This window comes from Ailuropoda melanoleuca, chromosome 13 (genome assembly GCF_002007445.2).
Source record: "Ailuropoda melanoleuca isolate Jingjing chromosome 13, ASM200744v2, whole genome shotgun sequence".
Taxonomy (NCBI): domain Eukaryota; kingdom Metazoa; phylum Chordata; class Mammalia; order Carnivora; family Ursidae; genus Ailuropoda; species Ailuropoda melanoleuca.
Genome location: NC_048230.1, coordinates 70,173,972 through 70,197,631, shown reverse-complemented (window position 1 = coordinate 70,197,631; position 23,660 = coordinate 70,173,972). Strand labels below are relative to the sequence as shown.

The following is a 23,660-nucleotide window of genomic DNA, read 5'->3' as shown; positions in this document are numbered from 1 at the left end:
AGGAGATCGCACAGACGAGCAAGGATTTACGAACGCCCTCCTCCAAACCTGTGAGTGGTGGGCTTTCCCCCCACTGGCACCGCACATGGTGATCTTCAGAATATTTGGGGGCAAGAGGCAGAAGGATGGGGCCCCGTGGATTAGCCAATATTTTGAATATAGCATATTAAGAGATAGATTATATTAGAAGAAGCATCAAACCGATGAGCCATGCAGGGTCATGACATGGTGCTCATTTATTTGTTCATACTTTTATTCAGCAAATATATATTTATCGTACCATACTAGGTCCAGGTTTTTTACTGGGGGCTGGAGAGTGAACAGTAAAATAAGTTGTGGTCCCTCCCCTAAGGAGTTCACAGCCTGGTGGGAAAGGCAGACAAGTCATCACTAACTGGCACCTAGGACTCTGATCAGAGGACAAAGACAGCAGGGTGGTGTGGTGGGACCCCCTAACCTTGACTCTGGGAAGGGAAGGGGCCCAGAGTGGGCTTCACGGAGGGCATGATGTCTTACTGAAGCTGGAGAGTCGGTAGGAAATGACTTGGGTAAAATTGCGGAGACGAGGAAAGATGGTCCAGGCAGAGGAGCCAGCATGTGCTAAGGATTTTTGTGTCATGAACATAGACTTGGAGTTAAGTGTGACTTTTCAAATTTCAGCTCCTCCACTCACTGGCTGTGTGTCTCTGCTCTAGGTTTCTGACCTGAGTTGCCCATCTGTAAAATAGAAGCCAACCACATCTATCTTAAAGGAATGTGAAGTATAAGAGTGAGAGGTGCTTATCAAAGATTCCTTTTTCCTCTGGGTAATTCTCACTCCTGTTCCTCCTGTGACTGTCCAGGTGTCAAGACAAGATGCTTCAGCTTTGGAAACTTGTTCTCTTATGCGGTCTGCTCACTGGGACCGCGGCATCTCTTCTTGGAAATCTTGGCGATGACATGAGGAATGCTGTGAACAAGCTGAAACCTGCTGTTGAAAAGAGACTTGAGACCATTGACGATACACTTGAATGTGAGTCAACAAGGGATGATGAGTGGTACCTAGGAACTTGCCTCCTGAATGCTATGCCTGCATTATCAGAGGCTGCCACCAGGGGCTGCTCTTTACAGGTGGTTTACTGAGAAAGGTGGCTATTCAGTTCCTGGTTCATTCACTTATTCTTCTGGGAATAAGTGAGCAATGCTCAAATGAATATCCTTTTATACATTATACCATGGCAATTTTTTCCTAACACATTCAAAGGATAAATTCCTAAAAGTGAGATTTCAAAAGTTCAAAAGGTATGCACATTTTAAATTATAGGAGATGTTGACAAATAATTCCCTATAAATAATGAACGTTCTCTCCAAAGGTCTTGGGAGAGTGTCTTTTTTTCCTACTCCCTTGACAGCATTCGTATGAGCAATTTAAAAGTTTTGCTAATCTCATAGATAAAAGATTATAACTCGTTTCACTTTGCATTTCTCTAACTATGAAGGAATTCACTCATTTTTTTCATATTTTATTAGCTATATATTTTAGAATAAATATTTTGTTCATAGTCATAGCATATTCTGCTAGGTTGTTCAATTTTCTTATTGATATGTATTAATGCATTGGAAATTAAGGAAATTAGCTATACCTAAGCCTAGGTAGCCTTAAAGCTACCTAGCTTTATATTTAACCATGTCTTTTTCTTTCTTTTTTTAAGATTTATTTATCTACTTATTTATTTAAGAGAGAGAGAGAGAGAACACACAAGGGGGAAGGGGAGGCAGAGGGAGAAGCAGACCCCTGCTAAGCAGGGAGCCTGACGCGGGACTCGATCCCAGGACCCTGAGATCATGCCCTGAGCAGAAGGCAGATGCTTAACTGACTGAGCCACCCAGGTGCTCCTCATGTCTCTTTTTTATTCTGATTTCTTAAAAGAATTTGGCTTTCTTTTCATTTTCTTGAGACATTAACAGCACACTGATAAGCACAGGAGGAAGTAAATGCTATAAATGACTACCTTTCAAACCTTGTCAGGGCTTAGGGATTGTTAGGGCTTAGAGCTTCAAAGGTATAGGAAAGACCCATTCTCTAATTTCACTGCTTGGAAAACTGAGTTCAGAAACAGAAGTGTCTGAATCAAGGTCACCTAATGATTTATAGGACCAAAAATACTTTTATTGAAATTGGTAGTCTCTTTTGTTAAATCATTATAACTAGGTAGATACCATCCATTGTAGACCCAAGTTGCAGAACGATAGTTACATTTCTTCTCTTGTACAGCCTTTGTTTTTCCTTGAGTTAATAATTGCCTTGTTTTTCACTTGAATTATTTTCTATACACATATCCTTAATTCCTTTCATATGTACTGTTCTCCATCTGCCATGTCTATCTAATCCCTCTTTCCCCTGGAGTCCTTCCATTAAGACCCTTTGTTTTCATACTTCTATATGAATTATTGCTCTCTGGGCCTACTGCAAAGCTGTCAACCTGGGACTCCCATTTGCCACTTTTCTGAGTTGGAGCCATACTTTTTCCTTGGTTCTAGATTTTCCTTTTCTTATTCTCTCATTTTGTTTGACCTAGTTTTTCAAACTCATGTGAACATCTCTTTTAGAGCAATAGACATGCACCCCCCCGCCAAGTCACTACTAGGAGCTTGTGTACAAGCAATATGCAATGCATGGTTAATTGACTGCTTTGTTTATGAATGATGAGTATATATTAGTATGAAGGCAGCATGGAAGGAACAAAGACCCCCCCAGCCACATGACTTTAGGCACATTTCTCAACCTTTTGATCCTTTATTTCCTCATCGGAAAATGCAGATAATAACAATATCTGCCTCGTTTGTGTTGTTAGGAAGAGTAAATGAAATGATATAGGCAAATAGTCTTACCTAGTGTCTGGTACATGGTTCCTGCTCCAAAAGTGATGCATGACACTAAATGGCAATTGTTTTTGTCAGCTATCGTTCAGAAACTGACCGTTGACCTGAGGAAGCTTCAGGAATCCAAGGCTTGGCACCTGGCCAAGCAGAAGATGCAAGAAGTGAAGAACTTGGTGAACGATGCTCTTTCTAAGATCACTTCAGCTAAGGATGAGACTTTGGGGTGAGTTGATGCTTCAAGGTGGAGATCTTTGCTCCAAGAAAAGGGAACACACACCTTTGGGGAGGTGAGTTTAAGGTCAAAGACAAAAAGGTTGATAAACCTCATCCCTTCCCACAGAGTCAAGGTGGTCTGAGGCCAGGTTCATCAGATCTTGAGCAAATTAGAGGAGGGCTGTGGGGCCAATCTGGGCACCTCATGGGTTTGGGCTCCCATATTATATAATTTTAGAATCAGGGTAAAGATGTTCTTAATCCTTACCTCCACCTGTTTGCTGGTGCCTGAGGTCCCTTTTCCGAGAAGTAAGACTTTCTTCTCCAAATATAGCTGAGGATAAAATTCTGAATCCCCTGAGGAGAGAGAAGAGGAGTTCATGCCACATAGCTGGCTCCACACATGGAGTTTGGGAGTCAAACAGTTATGGGTTCAAATTCTGACTCTGGTACTTAGTCCTCCCTCGAATCTTTGTGGGAAATTACGTCTGTCTGAGCCTCAGGACGCCATGCCATAACATGGAGAGGATCAAACCTCTGAACAGAGCTATTGTGAAGGCCAGAGAAGGCAAGGTCAGTGAGGCCCAAATGCTCAGGCTAATGCTGGCGTAGCGAAGGGTTCCGCACATGGCTGTCATGAGGAATGACAAAGGGAAATCGTGGGTTTTGCACAGGTTGAACACCATTAACTCCCGCATCCTGAAAATCAAAGTTGAACTGACTCCTGATGCCGGAGGCATTAACGTAAGGGTCCCCGTCGTCGCCGATGTCACCCTGGCCCTGTGAGTATGCATTAGAACCTGGGGTTTGGGAGAAGCAGCACAGCATGGCTGATGGGTCTCCAAACCAGAATCGGGCTCTTCTCCATGCTACTGTGTGGCTTGGGCCTCCGTCTCCTAATCTATAAATGAAGGGGCCTTTCCAACTCCAAAATCTGAAGCCTTAAAATGTCCTAATGAACTTTGGCCATAACCAAGGCTCCTTGAAAAGAATCCTCCATTAAATATTTCTGAAATCATAACATTGTCTAATTGTAAAATCTGAAAAACTGAGAAGACATGAGCCCTTATAACTCTTGAGCACAATTTCCCCCAGCATTATTTCATCTCTTGAGATTCTCTTTAAATAGCAGTGATCATCATAGCTAAACACATAGAGTAGCGTACCGTATACAATGAAAGGCATGTGTGGGGAAAACCTAATTTTAAAGTATTTTAATTACTTTGAAAGAAATAGGTAGGAAAATGAGCATGTGGGGAAGAAGATAAATTGAGGCCACGGGGATTCCTCCATTCATTAGCTATGAGATCTCGGGATGGTTACTTAACCGCATCATGCCAATGTTTCCCCATTGTGAAAATAAAAATAATAATAGTACTTTCACCTCATGGTGTTGCTGTAATGATAACATGGATTAATCCAGGAAAAATGATTTTTTCCCAAAGATTTATTTATTTTAGAGAGACAGAGAGAGGGGAGGGAGAGGATCAGAAGGAGAGGGAGAGAGAATCTCAAGCAGAGTTCCCGTTGAGTGGGGAGCCCGACATGGGGTTCAATCTCAGGACCCTGAGATCATGACCTGAGCCAAAATCAAGAGTTGGACACTTAACCCACTGAGCCACCCAGGTGCCCCCAAAAAATGCTTTTTAGGAATGCCTAATATATAATTTGCCCTCAATAAATGTTAACCATTATTATTCTTTTCATTATTAGGGTGGTGCTATATAAAACTGTCCTACAAACCACATCCACGTGGCCAGGCGAAGAAGCCCTAAATGTAAATCTTAATTAGGAAACCAGACAATGCCGACATTATCCATAGACAAGCTGGAGAGTTAAATATCCACACAGGCAGAGCAGAACCCTAGTAGGCCTTGTAGACCTCTGCTCACTGGGAATCTTATTTCCTACAGGCCTGTCATTGGCCAGGTGGTCAACCTGAAGGCCTCTTTGGACCTCCTGACTGATGTCAGAGTTGCAGCCGATGCCCAGACTGGAGTCCCCAGCGTGACCATAGGAAAATGCAGCAGTGACTCAGACAGCATCTCACTCACCGTGCTGGACAGGTAAGGGCCGTCCGTCTCAGCAGAGCTGGGCTCTCAGAGGAGTTGAGGACCCCGAGCTTCAGCCCTATTTCTATACCCACGAGGTGGCACAACGTGGCAAAAAAAAAAAAAAGAGTGTAGGCTCTGGAGTCAGACAGACCTTGGTTCAACTATCTGCTACCGACTTACAAGTTCGTGGCCAATATAGCCCCTCCGAGCCTCAGTTTTCCCATCTGTATACCGAAGGTGACAACAGTGCCTTCTCCCCAGCGGTTGACCCGACCAGCTGGGAAAATACAAGTGTTTAGCACAGAGCAGGGCACACACTCAGCGCTCGGGGATGGGGATACCCGCGCTGTCTTCTTGTTCTCTCCATTCCTGAGACAGGAGCGTTGGCCTCTGACCACTTTACAGCTCTGTCAGTTCTGCTACGTGCTTTCTGAAGCTCCATTGTTAGTGCGGCACATTTAGGATTGTTTCTTCTTGAAAAATCGCCCTCTTTGTCATTATGTTATATCTCTCAATAATCATCACAATAATAATAAATTGTATTTTCCTTCTTGCCTCCCTGTGGGAGGGGGAGGAGAAGGAAATGCTTACCATGGGCTCTGATTTCAGATTGTCCCCAGAGAGTCCTCCGTTCACCGGAAAATTCCCGAAACGAGATCTTGCAAACTGAAGCCTCTCCATTTAAATCACTGATCCCTGTTAATCTGCAAAATCTACTTCTTAAACTGTGTGCTCGCAAGGGCAGGTCTGGTGGAGGAAGAAGGGGGTGGGGAGGAAGGGTAACCCCGGAGGCGGCTGTTGGAGGAGAATGGTCTGGAAGTTGAAGGCCATGCAGGTTGGCTTTGGGGGAAACAAGGCTGGGTTTTCGGCTCTCAGCCCTGAGGGCCCTGAGCAGAGGTCAGTCACTCCACCCTACNCCTGAGCAGAGGTCAGGCCCTCAAGGGATTTGATCACAGGTTGCCTGAAGATCCCCCCAAACCAAAGAAAGCTTCTACTTGTTGATGTTATTCGGGAAGGCTGGGATGGAGATGGACAGGCCTGAGCCCTGCTGGATACTGCCTTGTCTGCAGCCCCAGGGAATTCATCCTGCCGCTCTGGGTCTCAGTGTCCACATCTGTGAAATGGCTCTCTGCCCTGCTGCCCAAGCCTGCTCATGCCAAGCACTGCCCGCGGCCATCTGGGCTCAACGTCATCTCGCTCTGCCCTCCTATCACTGCACTCCTGTCCTCGGTCACCGTGCTGCAGGCGCACTGGCCTCTACTCTGGGCCCCGCACAAGTTCTTTCCCACCTCCAGACCTGTGCACACGCTCTTCTGGCCTGCCAGGACACCTTTTCCCCTCCACCTCCGCGTACTTCTCAACCTTCAGGTTCTAAAAAAGGTTCTTCCTATTCTCCCTCAAAATCGTCTCCTCTTGCCCTTCAGAGTACTTGTCACAAGCTGTCATTCTATTTTTTTTCAAAGATTTTATTTATTTTTTTGAGAGAGAGAGAGAATGAGTGGGGGTGGGAGAAGGAGAAGCAGACTCCCTGCTGAGCAGGGAGCGCGATGTGGGGCTCGATCCCAGGACCCTGAGATCACGACCTGAGCCGAGGGCAGCCGCTTACTGACTGAGCCACCCAGGTGCCCCATCATTCTATATTTAATTCTATGTTTACTTCAGTCCTTCATTCAGCCAAAAATGTTTGAGCGCCTGCTGTGCTCCAAATAAGCTCTGAGCTCTGGGGGATTTATTGGTGGTAACCGAGGAGGACCCTGTTTTCCTGGAGTTTATTGTCCTGAGGGAAAGGCAGACAGACAAGTGCCCAGCCCATCAGTAAAGAGCCCTCAAGGAAAATGTCAGATTATGATGAGCCCTCGGCAGAGCAATACATGTAACAGGACTGTATGATGATACAAAGCCCTCCCTTAGGCAAGCAGTCAGGGAGGGCTGCCTGAGGAGGCGTCCGTCACTCTGAGAGCTAAAGGTGGGAAGGAGCCAGCGTTAGCAAGACCTGTGTCATGTTTAGGTACCAGGTGAGGAGCTGTTTGTGCTTTGCTCATCCCCACGTCCTGAGCACCGTGGACGCCTGGCAGGCAGGTGGTGATCTGTAGATATGCGTCGGATGAAAGAGTGGGGTCTTAAGGTTGTGAGGGGACTCTCACAGGTGGTGGTGAGCCTCTGGTCAGAAGTGGGGCGTCCTGAATAGAGGCTCTGTCTGTGGTTAGAAAGGCATTGCAGTGTCCCTGGTTTACCTGATTTCAAGGTGCTCCGCCGCCTCCCACCCTCTCCCCGCCCCCGCTGCGGGGCCGCTCGGCCCACTTAACTAGACTTTATCGTTTGCCTCTCTTTTCCAGCCACAACCCTCGGATCGGAAAGGCCATGAACACCGTGAGCAGCTTCCTGACAAAGACCGCGTCCCTCCTGGTAGAGAAGGATGTGAGTCCTCCGCTCCTCGGGGCCCAGAGACATGCCTGGGGGGCAGGGGCGGCAGGTGTGCCATTCACAGCCTCGACTGTACTCTCTGGGCACCTTTTCTTCTGAGGGGCAAACTCCTCATCGGGCTGTCAGCTGAAACCTGTGCCCCTTTACTCAGCCTGGGGAGGGGGAGAGAGGAGCAGGGGCCTGACATTAGCTGAAATCCCTGGGTCCCAAACTTGGGCCATTCGCCGTATCTACCTACTCCGGCGATATGCCCTTTTAGCTAGGGTGTTCCTCCTTTAAACAACACAATTTTACTTAAGCTTATTTAAATACATTTATTTTAAAAAGAAAACTGTATCGCTACCATAATTAGAAATGAATATCATTTATATAATTCATCTAAAGCATAAACACAGACCTATAAAATGGGTATTTTCATCTATGCATCATACCAAACCATTTCTACCGTGTGCCCAAAGTTCCAGGGAGTCTGAATCAGTCATTCTGGAAGGGGGCTGGGAATTGGGGTTTACGAAAGAAAAATCCTCCAGGCGGCTCTGTCATTCATTGAACTGGAGTCTCACTACTCAAAATATGATCTTCTGACCAGCAGCCAGGGGCCTCACCTGGGAGCTGGTGAGAAAATGCAGGCTCTCAGTGCTGCCCGCCCCCCACCCTGCAGCTGCCCCGGACCTGCTGAATCAGAATGTGCATTTTAATGAGACCCTCAGGGAACTGCACACACACACAGAGTGGAAAAACTCTCTGTTCTATGGTTCCCAGGGCCCCGTTGGATTTCTTAAAATTCCAGGGTTCCAAAGTTCAAGGTTTCTAAGACTGTAGGCTTCTGGGACGTTAACCCTCTAGATTCCAGGGTTCTAGGATCCAATGCGCTAGGGATTTAGAATTACAGCATCCTATGGTTCTCCAGTCTTGGGCTTTTTGTTGTTCTAGAATCCTAAGGGTCAAAGGTTCTGAGATCTTGGTGGGTGGGTGGGAGCTTGACCCCAACTGGTAATGATCTGTCCTCCTTCCTGCTCCTGGCCCTCCTCTCCCTCCCTCCTTCCCTCTCTCTCTCTCTCCTTCCCCCTCAGGTGTGCCCACTGATCCACACCTTACTCTCCACCCTGGATGCACACATTATTCAGGACATCATTGGTAAGTCACAGCCTGGGGACCGGGGGTGCTTTCCCTCTGCAGCCTTCCAAGGGCAGGCATGCACCCTGTGCCCACCCCACAGCAGGTGTGGGCAGGGGACCGGAGAAGCAGGAGGCCCAGCATCAGATCAAGTTGGGAGAGTGAGGCAAAACTGAAAGGATTCTCTGGGCCTCTGTGAGCTCTCTACCATTATCCCTCTTTGAATCTGCAGAACCTGCCTGGGAGAATGATGTGAGAAAAGAAGATGGGCCAGATCTGGGTTCAAATTCTGGCTCTGCTATTTAGCAACTGTGGGGACTTATTCAAGTGGCTCTGCCTCTCTGAGCCTCAGTTTCCTCCCGGGTGAACCAAGATTGTAAACGCTGGAGGGTGACGAGTGGATTGAAAGAAAAAGCATAGAGTCTAATACCCAGTAGGCATTACTAGTAAACACCTGCCCTTCTCTTTCCCTCTTTATGAAAACCTGTGGCTTCTCCAGGTGTGTGTTGGGGGGGGGTTCTCTTCAGCCTTTGGGTTTCTAGGCAAGGCTGGGGTTGCTGGGGATGCTGAAGCAATAGAAGTGGGGTAAGTGAAGGTGTCAGGGTCCTGGAGGTGGCCCTTCTATGGAAACAGCCACAGATCAGTTCCTTGGACATCAGTTCCTCTGAGCTTTGCAAATGCCATCCCATCGCATCCTCGCAACAACCCTGTGGGGTGGGTACTGTCATTATACTCATTTTACAGATAAAAAAACTGAGGCTCAGAGAGGTGGACTGACATGCCTGACATCCCATGGCTGTCAAACTAACCCACTGGAAAGGGGCGGCCATCGGGGATCTGGTTTCTACTAGAGACTGAGGCCTGCTATTTATTTTGTTCCTTCAGATAAATATCAAAAGGAAAACCACCAGCATAACGATGTCTGAAGAGGGAGATGGGGAGGACTGCTGGTGATGCCCACCTGAAGGTAAGGGGTGGCTCTGCCCCAGACAGAGGGTGAGGCTCCTCCACAGGCCCCAAAGAAAGGCTTGGCTTCTCTTCTTTTTAGCAGCAGGCTGAGCCCTAATCTTGGTCCTAGACTGAACTGTGGCCCTGGCCCCAGCCTGAGCCCTGATCCTGGTCACACTCTGCGCCCTGAGCCTTATTCATACACCCAGACCGAGCCTGGATCCTGCTCACAGACTAAGCTTTGACTTCAGTGATTTACTAAGCAGGGACATCAGTCACAGACTGAGCCCTGACCTTGATCTCACACTGATCCATGATCCTGATCCTATACTGAGCCCTGAACCCCGACTCCAGTCTTGGCCTCTGATCAGTCTTTTCACATTTGACATTGTTCCTAAGGTGAGGGGACACAAGAAGGGGAGGAGGGTAGGTCAGGACCAGGTGTCAGAGACAAAGCCCAAACCACAGGCCCCAGCCCCCTCTTCGAGGCTTTACACTCTGCCTGGGATTGTAGGAAAGAGTTTGGACAACAGTGTCTGATGGCTGTGGTCTCATTCCAGACCGGTGCCCAGTGGCTCGACAGTGTCCCTTGTAGCATCTCCATCTGGGAAGGTGCAGCCACCCCCAACCATCTGAGCGCAGCCAGAAGGAGCCCTCCCAGAGACGACTCCTCACCGTTGGACAGCAGCCTCTGTGCTCACCACCCTCCCTCCACCCCTGCAATAAAAGACCACTTCTGCACCCTCCTGCATGGCCCATTTCATTCCCTCCACTAGGATTGGGGGGGCAACTAGGGTGGTAGATACCTGGGTGGGAGCTGCAAGGGACCTCTGGGACTCTCCAGCTTGTTTTACAAATGGGGACACTGACACACAGAGAGGGCAAGAGACCAACCCCGGGTCACACAGCCAGTTGGTGGCAATGGCAGACTTGATTCATCCATTCACTTGCTCAGCAGGCATTTAGTGAGGGCCTACTCTGCGCCAGGTAGGCAGTGAGAATGGGACAGTCACATTTTGGGTAACCCCACCCATGGCTTTTCTTCCTTCCCCTCCAGAAACTGTGAGAAGGCTTCTGGAGGATGGGGAACATCGGGTCTATGGGCTCAGGAGTATAGGGCAGAGTGACATAGGGTCAGGGGCCTGGGCCACATCCCAGTCTACCCCCCGTGCCCTCTGAAGGGCTAGGATTCCCCTGCGACAGAGATCGATTCAAGCAGCACCTGAGAACACCCATGGTCTCTGGACACCAGGGCTCACCCATCCAGCCCTGAGGGTCTGTGTGCCCGCTGGCTAGGCTGCACGAGGGCCCTGCCAGCCTGGTGAAGCCAAGCACTTTGAGGGTGCTCAACCACCCCATGGAGACCAGCTCCTCTCTCCGTCCAAGGCCCCTCCACCCACACCCTAGAACTCAGCTCACCCCAGGCTGTGCCTGGCCGTGGTCAAGACAGCATCACTCTGCTGATGCTACCACCAGCACTATCATGGAGAGCTGCCTTTGCTGGCACATGTAACCTCACCAATTCCTAACAACACCAGGAGACACTATTTTTGCCCGCATTTAACAGATGAAGAAACTAAGGCTCATAGAGCAAAGTGACTCATCAAGGTCACACAGTGAGCAAGCCACAGAGTCAGGATTTGAACACATGACTATGAAAGTCTTTGCCTAGAGAGTTGACATCCCGTTGCCCAGGCACTTTGGTTGCCTCTCTGGCCCCTGGTAGGCACTGCTTTCTTCTGCCCAGGACAAGTGAGAGCCTCTTGAGGCTGTTCTTCCTGCCTACATGCAGGCCCGTCTCCCCTCTGCCCTGCAGGGAGGAAGACGCCACCCCTTCCACAAAGGCCTCCCCTCTGAAGAAGGCTGCCTCACAGGGTCGTCACCTGAGAGGACCCTTGAGCCCTTGGGGTGGCCTGGAGGGGTCACAGACCAGCTCTCTCTCTAGCACTCCTGTGAAGACCTCAGTTCAGGTTGTCCCGAGGGGCTGCTGGGCACAAGGCTAGGGCCAGGGGATTAGGCACATCTGAGCCCCACATGGTCCCTGCCACTTTTCAGCCCTGAAATCGTGGGCAAGTTACTTTACCTCTGGGAATCTCAGTTTTCTTCCCCGTCAAATGGAATTAGCAGAACAACTTCCCTTGCTGAGCTGTTGTGAGGGTGGGAAGTGTCTAACTGGGGCCTGACAGCTAGTGAGCCCAGGTAAGTGTCCCCTCTACATGCTGAAATTGATGTTATGACCTCCCTATGTTTGTTGACTGACTGATGAAAGCCCTGATGTGGTTGAGAGAACCATGGCCATTGGCGATCTTGGGTTTTCACCCTGTCTTTATGGCCAGACTACCAACTGTCCCCCAGTGATCAGTCTTCTTTCCCTCCCCAGGTTTTAGCAGGGCACTTGGCCCCCAGCCTGGGACTACATTTCCCAGCTTCCCTTGCAGTAGCCATGTGCCTAAGATCTGGCCAATGGCATATCAGCAGAAGTGATGCGGCAAATTCCACTTCGTGCTTTAAAAGAAAGGGGCGCCTCACTGGCTCAGTCCATAGAGCCTGCGACTCTTGATTTCAGAGATTGGGAGTTCAAGCTCCACGTCAGTCACCGTGCTTCTTTAAAAACAGACAAAGGGGGCATTCCCTCCCCTTCCTCCTGACCTTCTCTTCTTCTCTCCAATTACAAGTGGGAACAAGTGGAGCAGCTGCCGGAGATCTGGAGGTGGGAGCCCTGCATTGAAGACAGCAGAGCTGTTTCAACAGCCCCTGACCACCCATCTCTGGGCCCTGTGGCAGTAAGGCAATGAGCTAGTTTATTTAAACCATTATGTTTCAGGGTCTCCTTGTCAAGGCTACTTTGTCTCTATTTACCTAACTCGTTCTGCCAGTAACATGCTGTGTGACATTAGGCTACTAAGTTCTCTCTGAGCCCCGTTTCCCTATTTGCACAGTGATCACTAAAGGCCCTTTCTCCTCCAACAGGACAAGAGCTAGTGCTCCCTCCAGACTGGAAGGGGAAAGAAAATAAACAGTTACTGAGCCCCTACTCCATACCAGGCACTGTATTAGACTGGTGTTTCTCAACCTAAGGTGACTTTGCCCCTCCACAGGACGTTGGCAATGTCTGGAGATTTTTTTTTTAATTTTTTATTATGTTATTTAGTCACCATATAGTACATCATTAGTTTTTGATGTAATGTTCCATGATTCATTGTTTGCGTATAACACCCAGTGCTCCATGCAATCGTGCCCCCCTTAATACCCATCACTGGGCTAGCCCAGTCCCCTGCCCCCTCCCCTCTGAAACCCTCAGTTTGTTTCCCAGAGTCCATAGTCTCTCGTGGTTCATTCCCCCTTCTGTTTACCCCCCTTCATTCTTCCCTTTGTTCTCCTACCAATCTCCCTGCTATTCCTTAGGTTCCACAAATGAGTGAAACCATATGATAATTGTCTTTCTCTGCTTGACTTATTTCATTTAGCATTATCTCCTTCAGTCCCGTCCATGTTGCTGCAAATGTTGGGTAATCGTTCTTTCTGGTAGCTGAGTAATATTCCATTGTATATATGGACCACAGCTTCTTAATNCTTCTTAATCCAGTCATCTGTTGAAGGGCATCTCGGCTCCTTCCACGATTTAGCTATTGTGGACAATGCTGCTATGAACATTGGGGTGCATATGGCCCTTCTCTTCACTACGTCTGTATCTTTGGGGTAAATACCCAGTAGTGCAATACCTGGGTCATAGGGTAGCTCTATTTTTAACTTTTTGAGGGACCTCCACACTGTTTTCCAAAGTGCTGTACCAACTTGCATTCCCACCAACAGTGTAAGAGGGATCCCCTTTCTCCACATCCTCTAATGTCTGAAGATATTTGAATTGTCGCAGACTACTGGCATCTCACGGGTAGAGGCCAGGGATGTCGCTAACCATCCTACAATACACAGGACAGCCTCTCACAACAAAGAAGCATCCAGGCCAAAATATCAATAGTGTTGAGAAACCCTGTATTAAAGCTTTATGTACGTTATCTCCTAGAATTCTGCTTTTTTCTGAGTGATGTAGTGTATGGATCCTGGGGGAAGATGTAGCAACTGAGGTTCAGAGAGGGGAAGTGACTTGCCCAAGGCCACACAGCTGGTCAGAGGCAAAGCTGGATTGAAGCCAAAGTCCTCACCCTCTAGGCGGCTGCTTCCCTTCCAGCCAGGGAAGAAGCCTGAGTTTTCCTTTCTATTTTGTGACAAACCCACCTCTCTCAAAAAATACGCCAAGGAGGTCTCAAAACTCAGGGCTTCTTCAGGCAGTAACCAGCTTGAGTCTGTGCCAAGCCTTTGTCCATGCTGTCAGGCCTACTGAGGACACCGTTCCTTCTCCTTCTCCAGCTGGCTGCTCAGCCTTAAAAATTTGCTCAGGAATCAACCCCCAGCTAAGTGACAGCTGGCCCTCCTTGTTTCTCCAAAAAAGACACTGTGCTTCCCGACATGTAGGTCTACCCAAGCGACCTTGCCATTACTGGCCAATATGGAGAGAGCACTTAGAAAGTGTCAACTCTGGCTAGTCTGGTTTTCACCTTTTCTATTCATCAGTCTGGCCCTTGAGCCTGCGAGCTCCTTGAGGGTAGGTACCTCCCTCTTCTCAGCAGCCCTGGTGCCCAGAGGACCAGATACAGTATGAGCACTAACAAAAATTGAATGAATGAATGAATGAACCCCTTCTTTCTGTACACAATCAGACACCATCTCCAGGACACCTAAGTGGGTATGTGTACAGGAAAATTCTAGCAAGCCAGAATTGGGGGTATAGGAGACTTGTCATTATTTTCTGTCAACCAGGGCCAGATCCCTGGCACTTGAGGACATAAGCACTATGGACCAGATGTGGGGCTCCTAGGTAAGTGAAGCCAGAACATGGGGTGAGGTGGGGGGCCAAGGCCACTTGGCCCCACTGGTGACTAATGTGGCCAATGGAGGGGAAAGGTGACAGGGTGGAGAAGTGAGGCAGCCTTCTCCTGCTGGCAGCCTGGGACCAGCTCTGGCTCCTGGCCTACTCAGCCCAGACCCCAAAGAGGGGTGAGGGCTTCCTGGAGATGGTGACGCCCCATGAAGGAGGCTTCAGGGAAGAGGAGGGCACTTGGAGGAGGTGAGGGAACAACTGTCATAAGGGAATATATGGGAAGAAAGAAGGCAAAACCTGACTGGATCCCGAATCATCCAGAAACTAGGGTGCAAAACTGCAGTGCAGGCTACAATTTTGAAGGCTTAATCCAGTTAAATAAATAGATCTTTCCAATGTTTGCACGATTTCTTGAGGATAACATCTCAGGATCAGAATTATTTACTTTATGCGTTGGAATATTTTGTGATTCCAGGAACACATCACAGAATTTACCAAACCGGATCTTTCTGTTTGCACTATGATGAGAGAGTATATACATTTCACCATATATTTGCCAGCAGATGGACAATTTTATTTTAAATATTTGCTCTTTGAATGGGAGTAGAATAAACTTTATCACACCGGAGAAGCCAAAGGTCCCAAATTAGGAGAGTCTGTTGTTACTCAACTCAACAGATTATTTTCTGAGTGTTTTTTTTTTTAATTTGGGGAAATACCGTGTTTTATAGCTGAGTGAAAATACAAATCTTAGGACTGTGCTTAGCTGGTATTGCAATGATGCAAAAACTGACACTGGATGGGGGAACTGAACAGGGATGCAACAATTTGACAAATTTCATTTGTTGGGGTAATGTGTTTCTGTGTTAATGTTTGTGCAATAAATACAATGGATTTTCAAAAAGTAGGAAGTTTGTTGAGCACCCAGCTAGGCCAGGCCCTGTGCCAGGCAGTTCGGGGGTGACCAAAGAGGGAGCCCCCTCCAAACCCCTAACCACCCCCATCACCCCCACCCTAAGTGCAGCAGCATCGAGGGGGCTCCTGCAAAGCTCTGTGCCCATGGGGGGCACTGGGAGGGGAGAGGACAGGACGCAAGCACACAGCCTCCCCGGGGGGGCTGCGTGCCATGAGGGGCACTCAGGGCAGGCCTCCCAGAGCAGGTGCCGGCTAAGCTGAAATTAAGAGGCTGACAGGGAAAGAAGGGAGGTGAGCGCATTGCAAGCAGAAGCGACCCCGTGAGCAAAGGCTGGGAGGCGAGAATCAACCTAGTGTCCCCTGGGGACCCACAGGACTTGGATGCTACTGGAGCACAAATGTGTGAAGGGCCAATGGAGGACAGGGTCTTGAATGCCACGCTGCAGGCAGTTTAGACGTGACCCTCTCAGCCACAAGTTACGCTTCTTTGTCCTCAGCACACCCTCAAAACCTGAAGACCGCAAAGAGCTTTTCTCTATATGGATTCCACCCGTCGCTATTTGCCATAAAAGAAACAAATCCTGAGACATTTTTTAAATATACATTTATTGATTTATTTTTAAAAATAATAAACTGATTGCATTTTAACAAAATGACATATTTTTATGAAAAATAACTATGTTCTAAAAACATAACTGAGAAGAATAGCTCTGTTTTACATTTTTTTAAATCTCTAATGACTGGCTAAATAGAAGACAGCTGGATCCTCACATCTGCTCTGCCTTCAGTCTGTTGCAATATCACATGTCATGGAGTGTGGCAGAATAGAAAATTCTGCCCTACACTTGTGAGATAAATGAGAGAGAAGAGGCAAATACGTCTTCATATTAATTTAGAATTTGTTTGGACCTTCCAGGCCCCCTGGAAGTTTCTTGGGGGCCCCCAGACCACACTTTGAGAACCGCTGGGCTAGGTACTAGGAAGCCATGGAAGTTTTCTGGGCGGGGGAGAAACAGCCTCAGCAATCAGTTTCCAGAAGTCTCCTCTGGCAGGTGATATGTCAGGTGGATTGAAAGGAGGCAAAGGCCATGGCCAGTCCAGGTCCCACCCAGGGCAAGAGCTGTTGGGGTGGAGAGCTGGCTGGGGGCCAGGGAGAGAGTGTGGCTTCCAGGGAAGGGATGCCCACGAGAGAAGGTCAGCTGGAGCAGTCCCTCCTGCAGCTTACTCATGCTGAGCCTTTGCTATCCTGGGCCCCCAGACTAGGCTCCAGGGCCAGCGCTGACGGCTCGGGAGCCTGCATCCCACCCTCCTCAGCTTGGGAGTGCTGTAGGAAGGGCCAAGACCGCACCTTTTGTTCCAGAGGAAGGAACAAAGTGATTCTCCTTAGCTCGCATCCAAGATCAGCCAGCAAAGTCACATTGGTCTCTACTGTCCTGCAAACGCTTGCCCATCCACCTGACCAATGGGAGCAGGTGTGCTGACAATGACACCTGTGGACCTGCATTTCACAACCCTGATCGAAGCTTCCAGAGTGTCTCACCACACCATCCAGCCATCACACTCCTTGGTATTTACCCAAAGAAATTGAAAATATATGTCCACACAAAAACCTGCACATGGAGATCCGGGCAGATTTATTCATAACTGCCAAACCTTGGAAGAACCAAGATGTCCTTCAGTAGGAGAAATAAACTGTGGCCCATCCAGACAGTGGAATATGATGCAGCACTAAAAAGAAATGAGCTATCAAGTCAGGAAAGGACATGGAGGAAACTTCAATCCATATTACTCAGTTAAAGAAGCCTAGTAAATGAAAAGGCTACATACTGGATGATTTCAACTATATGACACTCTGGAAAAGGCAAAACTATAGAGACAGTAAAAAGAATCAGTATTATCAGGGGTTCAGAAGGAGGGAGGGATGAACTGGTAGAGCACAGAGAATTCTGAGGGCAATGAAACTGTTCTGCATAGTGTGATAGTAGATGCATGTCATTGCACAGTTGTCCAAACCCACAGAACGCACAGCACCAAGCACGAACCCTAATGTCAACTGTGGACTGTGGGAGGTAACGATGTGTCAGTGCGGGCTCATCACGATAAAAAACGCTCCACTCTGGTGGGGGTGCTGGCAAAGGAGGAGGCTCTGTGTGCATAGGGGGCAGGAGGTAGAGAACTCTGCACTTCCTGCTCAAATTTGCTTTAAAAACTACTCAGGAAAATAGTCTATTAAAAAGAAAACAGGGGCACCCAAGTGGCGCAGTCAGTTAAGCGACTGACCCATGGTTTCGGCCCAGGTCATGATTCAGGGTCAGGACATGGAGCCCCACATCGGGCTCCACACTCAATGGGGAGTCTGCTTGAGATTCTCTCTCCCTCTCCCTCTGATCCTCCCCCCTCCACTCTAAAATAAATAAAATCTTAAACAAACAAACACCTTCAGGGTAGAGGCTCCAAGACTGGCATTATGTTTCCCCAAGAATCTGACCCCTGTCTGCCCTTTCTGCCTCCTCTTCTGGGCTTCCATGCCCACATTCTACAAAGAGAGGGTGTGCGGTGTTGTTTTGCCGGGTCATCATGCTGAAATATCTTCTGGGAACCCCTGCTCTCAAATGACCCACATTAGAATGGCCTTCTGGCTCTAACACACGCCCATAGGTAGAAAACATACCGGATGAAATTGAATTGTGATTAAGACCTTGGCTCTAGGGTCTACCCCTAGGTCTACCCCCTGGGTGTGAATTTCAGCTCTTCTAGGGGCTGGAAGCTCATCCCTCAACTTCTCAAAGCATAGCCTCTTTGCCCTTAATGTGAGTGTTGGAGCATCAATCCCTCACAGGGTTTGGAGAGGATGAAATGAGATGAGATGTGCAAAGTGTGTAGTACGAGGCCTAGGGAGACAGACAAACTTAGACACAGCCCCTAAAAGCTGACAAATTAGAGGCAGAAGCTGATATCCTCAGACCTGGGGTTGAATAGGGGGACAAATGTCCAGCTTTGGAGTCAGAGACTAATTTCTACCAGGGAAATCTCTAAAACCTTCTTGGTAAGGGTGAGATAAGAACAAGGCTTCAAAGAACGGGTCCTTCATTCATTCATTCTTTTAACATAGATTTATGGAGTGTTTGCTCCTTTCCAGGCAGGCCATAGGATCAGCTTGAACAAAGGTCCTGTGGCAGGAGAGGCAGGGCATATCAGTGAAACAATGAGTAGGCAGCATTTAGGGATGGATGGTGGGAGATCAGCATGACAAGGTCCCCATGGCTGGGACTCTGTGGAACTGCCTGATCTTTGCCAGAATGGTTAAGTGACTTAATGTGGCAGACAAGAGAATATACTATACTGTTCAGGTGTCCCTTCAGGAAGACCTGCTGTGAAAGGTTAGCTGGCTGACTATTCTCCAAATCTGTGTGTATGTCCAGTCTCATAGAACGAAGACTAGAGAGCAAGCAGAAACCTCTGCTAGCAGAGGTCATCTCTAAATAGAGATATTGTTTTCTTTATGCATTTCTATATTTAAAAATGTAAATTTTTTTATAAACACAGATTATGTGAATAATCTGAAATTTATGTTTTAATACATTCTTTAAGTTAAAGCTTGAGGGGGGATTCCAGTTTTTGGAGCAATTGATGGAGCATATCTGTCCTTCGGGCCTTGAGGAACAAGCCTTCCCAGGGCAACAGAGAGCTGCTACTCCCATCCTACAAGGAGACTCAGCTCTGCTCTACAAGGAGGAATTTGGGATGTGGCGTCAAGGTTACAAGCTTGGGTTCAAATCCTGACTCAACTATAAACTGGCTCTTTGACCTTGGGCAAATTTTTCTTAAGTCTTGGTTTCCTCACCTGTAAAATGGGCTTAATAATAGTCTTTATATCATAAGGATGCTACAAGGATTCCACAAGCATTTGTGAAAATTGCCTGTCAATGCCAGCTACTGTTATAGATGGAGAAACTGAGGCCCAGAAAGGACATGGGAGCTGTCCAGTGTCAAAGAGCATGGAATAGGGAGACCCAGGCTAGACCCCAAGGCTCTCTCAACTGAGGCCAGGGTACATCCCCCCTTGCCTCCACTCAGACTGGTGGCTTTGTCCCTCATAGTCTCTGGGTCCACCTCACTCATGGCACAGAAGCGGAAACCTGCAGGACAGGGCCATGAATGAGAATCAAGAACACAGTCTCCAGACTCTCTCAATGCTCCCTACATTCTCTGCGCCTCTGCATTTGGTGAGATTCATGATGTACAGTTTGAAATATGTTATTGACACATCAATTGACACAAGTGAGTGCCTACCCCCTTAATCCCCCAGGCCTTCTATGCAGGAATGTTTGCTTTGGACATGCTGGACAGACGTGGTGAGATTGAGGGTTTCTCATCAGTTTCCCAGATGTCCATCACCCAGTGCCACGTCTCCCCAGCAAAGGGGTCACTCACCATTTATAAGGTCTGCCCCACTGCAGAGCCCATCCAGAATCAACTGACGGAGACCCGGGGCATCAGAGTGGTCCTGAAACTGACTCTACTCACCTGGGATCCCCACAGGTACTGCCCCAAGATGCTGAAAGTCTCAGGTCTCCTTCTCATCCTTGATGGGCTGCCTGCCCTGTTGTCTGCTCAATATTTGAATAATTGAGTCACCTATGAGTCTGTTATATTGTATATTTTAATTTCTTGGATTTCAGTCCATTTGTCCTTTGTGTGTGTGTGTATGTGTGTGTGTGTGTGTGTGTGCCTTGTAATTTTCAATGCTAGACCTATGATAAAAATTATGGAGGCTCTGAATGGTGGCATCTTTTTCCAAAGAGGGAGGAAGATAGCCAAAACAGAGAATATAAGTGGAGTGCCTTGATTCTGCCGAGGCTTAGGCTTATGTTTCATGAGGGTGAAACTATTTTGACTTTGCTCTTACTCCTCAGGGGGAGTCTTTATCTCTAGGGCATGGCGATTTCTCCTATAGCATCATCTTCTGGGTCTTAACTAAAAGTCCAAGGTGTCTGTCAAGGCCACTCCACCTTAATCAGGCTTAAATTCAAACCAGCGTCTCCACAGCACCACACAGGGGAGGTGATGAAATCTCTGCTCAGCTTTTTAACTCTCAGCAGCTATTTTCTAATGAGTTTTTCTAATGAGTTTTTTTCTAATGAGTCTAATGAGTTTTTTTTTTAATAATTAATTTTATTCTATTATATTATGTTAATCACCATACAGTACATCCCCCGATTCTGATGCAAAGTTTGATGCTTCATTAGTTGCGTATAACACCCAGTGCACCATGCAACACGTGCCCTCCCTACTACCCACCACCAGTCCATCCCCTTCCCCCACCCCCTCCCCTCTGAAGTCCCCAGTTTGTTTCCCATAGTCCATAGTCTCTCATGTTTCATTCCCCCCTCTGATTACCCCCCTTTTCTTTATCCCTTTCTTCCCCTACCGATCCTCCTAGTTCTTATGTTCCATAGATGAGAGAAATCATATGATAATTGTCTTTCTCTGCTTGACTTATTTCACTTAGCATTATCTCCTCCAGTGCCGTCCATGTTGCAGCAAATGTTGAGAATTCGTTCTTTCTGATAGCTGAGTAATATTCCATTGTATATATGGACCACAGCTTCTTAATCCAGTCATCTGTTGAAGGGCATCTCGGCTCCTTCCATGATTTGGCTATTGTGGACAATGCAGCTATGAACATTGGGGTGCATATGGCCCTTCTCTTTACTACGTCTGTATCTTTGGGGTAAACACCCAGTAGTGCAATGGCTGGGTCATAGGGTAGTTCAATTTTTAACTTTTTAAGGGACCTCCACACTGTTTTCCAGAGTGGCTGTACCAACTTGCATTCCCACCAACAATGTAGGAGGGATCCCCTTTCTCCACATCCTCTCCAACAATTGTTGTTTCTTGCCTTGTCTATCTTTGCCATTCTAACTGGCGTAAGGTGGTATCTCAGTGTGGTTTTGATTTGAATTTCCCTGATGGCTAATGATTTTGAACATTTTTTCATGTGTCTGTTAGCCATTTGTATGTCTTCATTGGAAAAGTGTCTGTTCATATCTTCTGCCCATTTTATGATTTGTTTATTTGTTTCTCGTGTATTGAGTTTGAGAAGTTCTTTGTAGATCTTGGATACCAGTCCTTTATCTGTGGTGTCCTTTGCAAATATATTCTCCCATTCCGTGGGCTGTCTCTTAGTTTTTTTGACTGTTTCCTTGGCTGTGCAGAAGCTCTTTATCCTGATAAAGTCCCATAAGTTCATTTTATCTTTTATTTCTCTTGCCTTTGGAGATGTGTCGTGAAAAAGGTTGCTCTGGCCGATGTCATAGAAGTTGTTGCCTATGTTCTCCTCTAGAATTTTGATGGATTCCTGTCTCACATTGAGGTCTTTCATCCATTTGGAGTTTATTTTTGTGTATGGTGTGAGAGAGTGGTCAAGTTTCATTCTTTTGCATGTAGCTGTCCAATTTTCCCAGCACCATTTATTGAAGAGACTGTCTTTTTTCCACCGGATGTTTTTTCCTGCTTTATCAAAGATTAGTTGCCCAAAGAGCCGAGGGTCCATTTCTGGGTTCTCTATTCTGTTCCATTGGTCGATGTGTCTGTTTTTGTGCCAGTACCATGCTGTCTTTGTGATCACAGCTTTGTAGTACAGCTCGAAATCCGGCATTGTGATGCCCCCAGCTTTGTTTTTCCTTTTCAACAGTTCCTTGGAGATTCGGGGCCTTTTCTGGTTCCATACAAATTTAAGGACTATTTGTTCCAGTTCTTTGAAAAATGTCCTCGGTATTTTGATCGGGATAGCATTGAAAGTGTAGATTGCTCTGGGTAGTATGGACATTTTAACTATGTTAATTCTTCCAATCCATGAGCATGGAATATTTTTCCATCTTTTTATGTCTTCCTCAATATCTTTCAAAAGTGATCTATAGTTTCTAGCATATAGGTCCTTTACGTCTCTGGTTAAGTTAATTCCAAGGTAACGCATGGTTTTTGGTGTTATTGTAAATGGGATGGATTCCCTAATTTCTCTTTCTTCAGTCTCGTTATTCGTGTATAGAAATGCAACTGATTTCTGGGCATTGATTTTGTATCCTGCCACCTTACTGAATTGTTCTATAACTTCTAATAGTTTGGGAGTGGATTCCTTTGGGTTTTCCATATAGAGTATCATGTCATCTGCAAAGAGAGACAGTTTGACTTCTTCTTTGCCGATTTGGATACCTTTGATCCCTTTTTGTCTTCTGATTGCTGTTGCAAGGACTTCTAGTACTATGTTGAATAATAGTGGCGAGAGTGGGCATCCTTGTCGTGTTCCTGATCTTAAGGGAAAGGCTTCCAGCTTTTCCCCATTGAGAATAATGCTTGCAGTAGGCTTTTCATAGATGGCTTTTATGAGATTGAGAAATGTACCCTCTATTCCTACACTCTGAAGGGTTTTAATCAGGAAAGGATGCTGTATTTTGTCAAATGCTTTTTCTGCATCAATTGAGAGGATCATATGGTTCTTGAGTCTTTTCTTGTTGATATGATGTATCACATTGATTGATTTGCGAGTGTTGAACCATGCTTGCATCCCAGGTATGAATCCCACTTGGTCATGATGGATAATCCTTTTAATGTACTGTTGGATTCTATTAGCAAGGATCTTGTTGAGGATTTTGGCATCCATATTCATTAGAGAAATCGGTCTGTAATTCTCCTTTTTGAGGGGGTCTTTGCCTGGTTTGGGGATCAAGGTAATATTAGCCTCATAGAATGAGTTTGGTAGCTTTCCTTCTGTTTCTATTTTTTGAAATAGCTTTAGGAGAATAGGTATTATTTCTTCTTTGAATGTTTGGTAGAATTCCCCAGGAAAACCGTCTGGGCCTGGAGTTTTATTATTTGGAAGGTTGTTTATCACTGACTCAATTTCTTCATAGTTAATTGGCCTATTTAAGAAATCTATTTCTTCCTGTTTCAGTCTTGGTAGTTTATAGGTTTCCAGGAAGGCCTCCATCTCTTCCAGATTGTTTAGTTTTTTGGCATATAGCTGTTGATAAAAGTTTCTAATAATCCTTGCAATTTCAATGGTGCTGGTCGTGACCTCTCCCTTTTCAGTCATAATTTTAATAATCTCAGTCCTTTCTCTTTGTTTTTGGACAAGTTTTGCCAGTGGTCTATCAATTTTATGGATTCTCTCAAAGAACCAGCTTCTAGTCCTGTTGATCTGCTCTACTGTGGTTCTGGTCTCTAATTCATTGATTTCTGCTCTAATC

General features: G+C 46.8%; 1 protein-coding gene across 1 annotated transcript; it reads left to right on the top strand.

The window, feature by feature from the left end:
• Positions 1–855: 855 nt before the first annotated feature.
• On the top strand, positions 856–10,337 carry BPIFA2 (BPI fold containing family A member 2). Its single transcript, XM_019798629.1, has 8 exons — positions 856–1,012; positions 2,941–3,085; positions 3,750–3,857; positions 4,989–5,141; positions 7,466–7,547; positions 8,627–8,690; positions 9,555–9,636; positions 10,178–10,337. Exons 1-7 carry the CDS (start codon positions 856–858, stop codon positions 9,593–9,595), a joined length of 750 nt encoding a protein of 249 aa, XP_019654188.1. The 3' UTR covers positions 9,596–9,636; positions 10,178–10,337.
• The last annotated feature ends 13,323 nt before the right edge of the window (positions 10,338–23,660 follow it).

Coding starts and splice junctions, on each gene's coding strand:
- BPIFA2 (XM_019798629.1), top strand. CDS start 856: ATGCTTCAGCTTTGGAAACTTGTTCTCTTATGCGGTCTGCTCACTGGG. Junction 1,013..2,940: donor CATTGACGATACACTTGAAT/GTGAGTCAACAA, acceptor TGTTTTTGTCAG/CTATCGTTCAGAAACTGACC. Junction 8,691..9,554: donor CATTATTCAGGACATCATTG/GTAAGTCACAGC, acceptor TTGTTCCTTCAG/ATAAATATCAAAAGGAAAAC.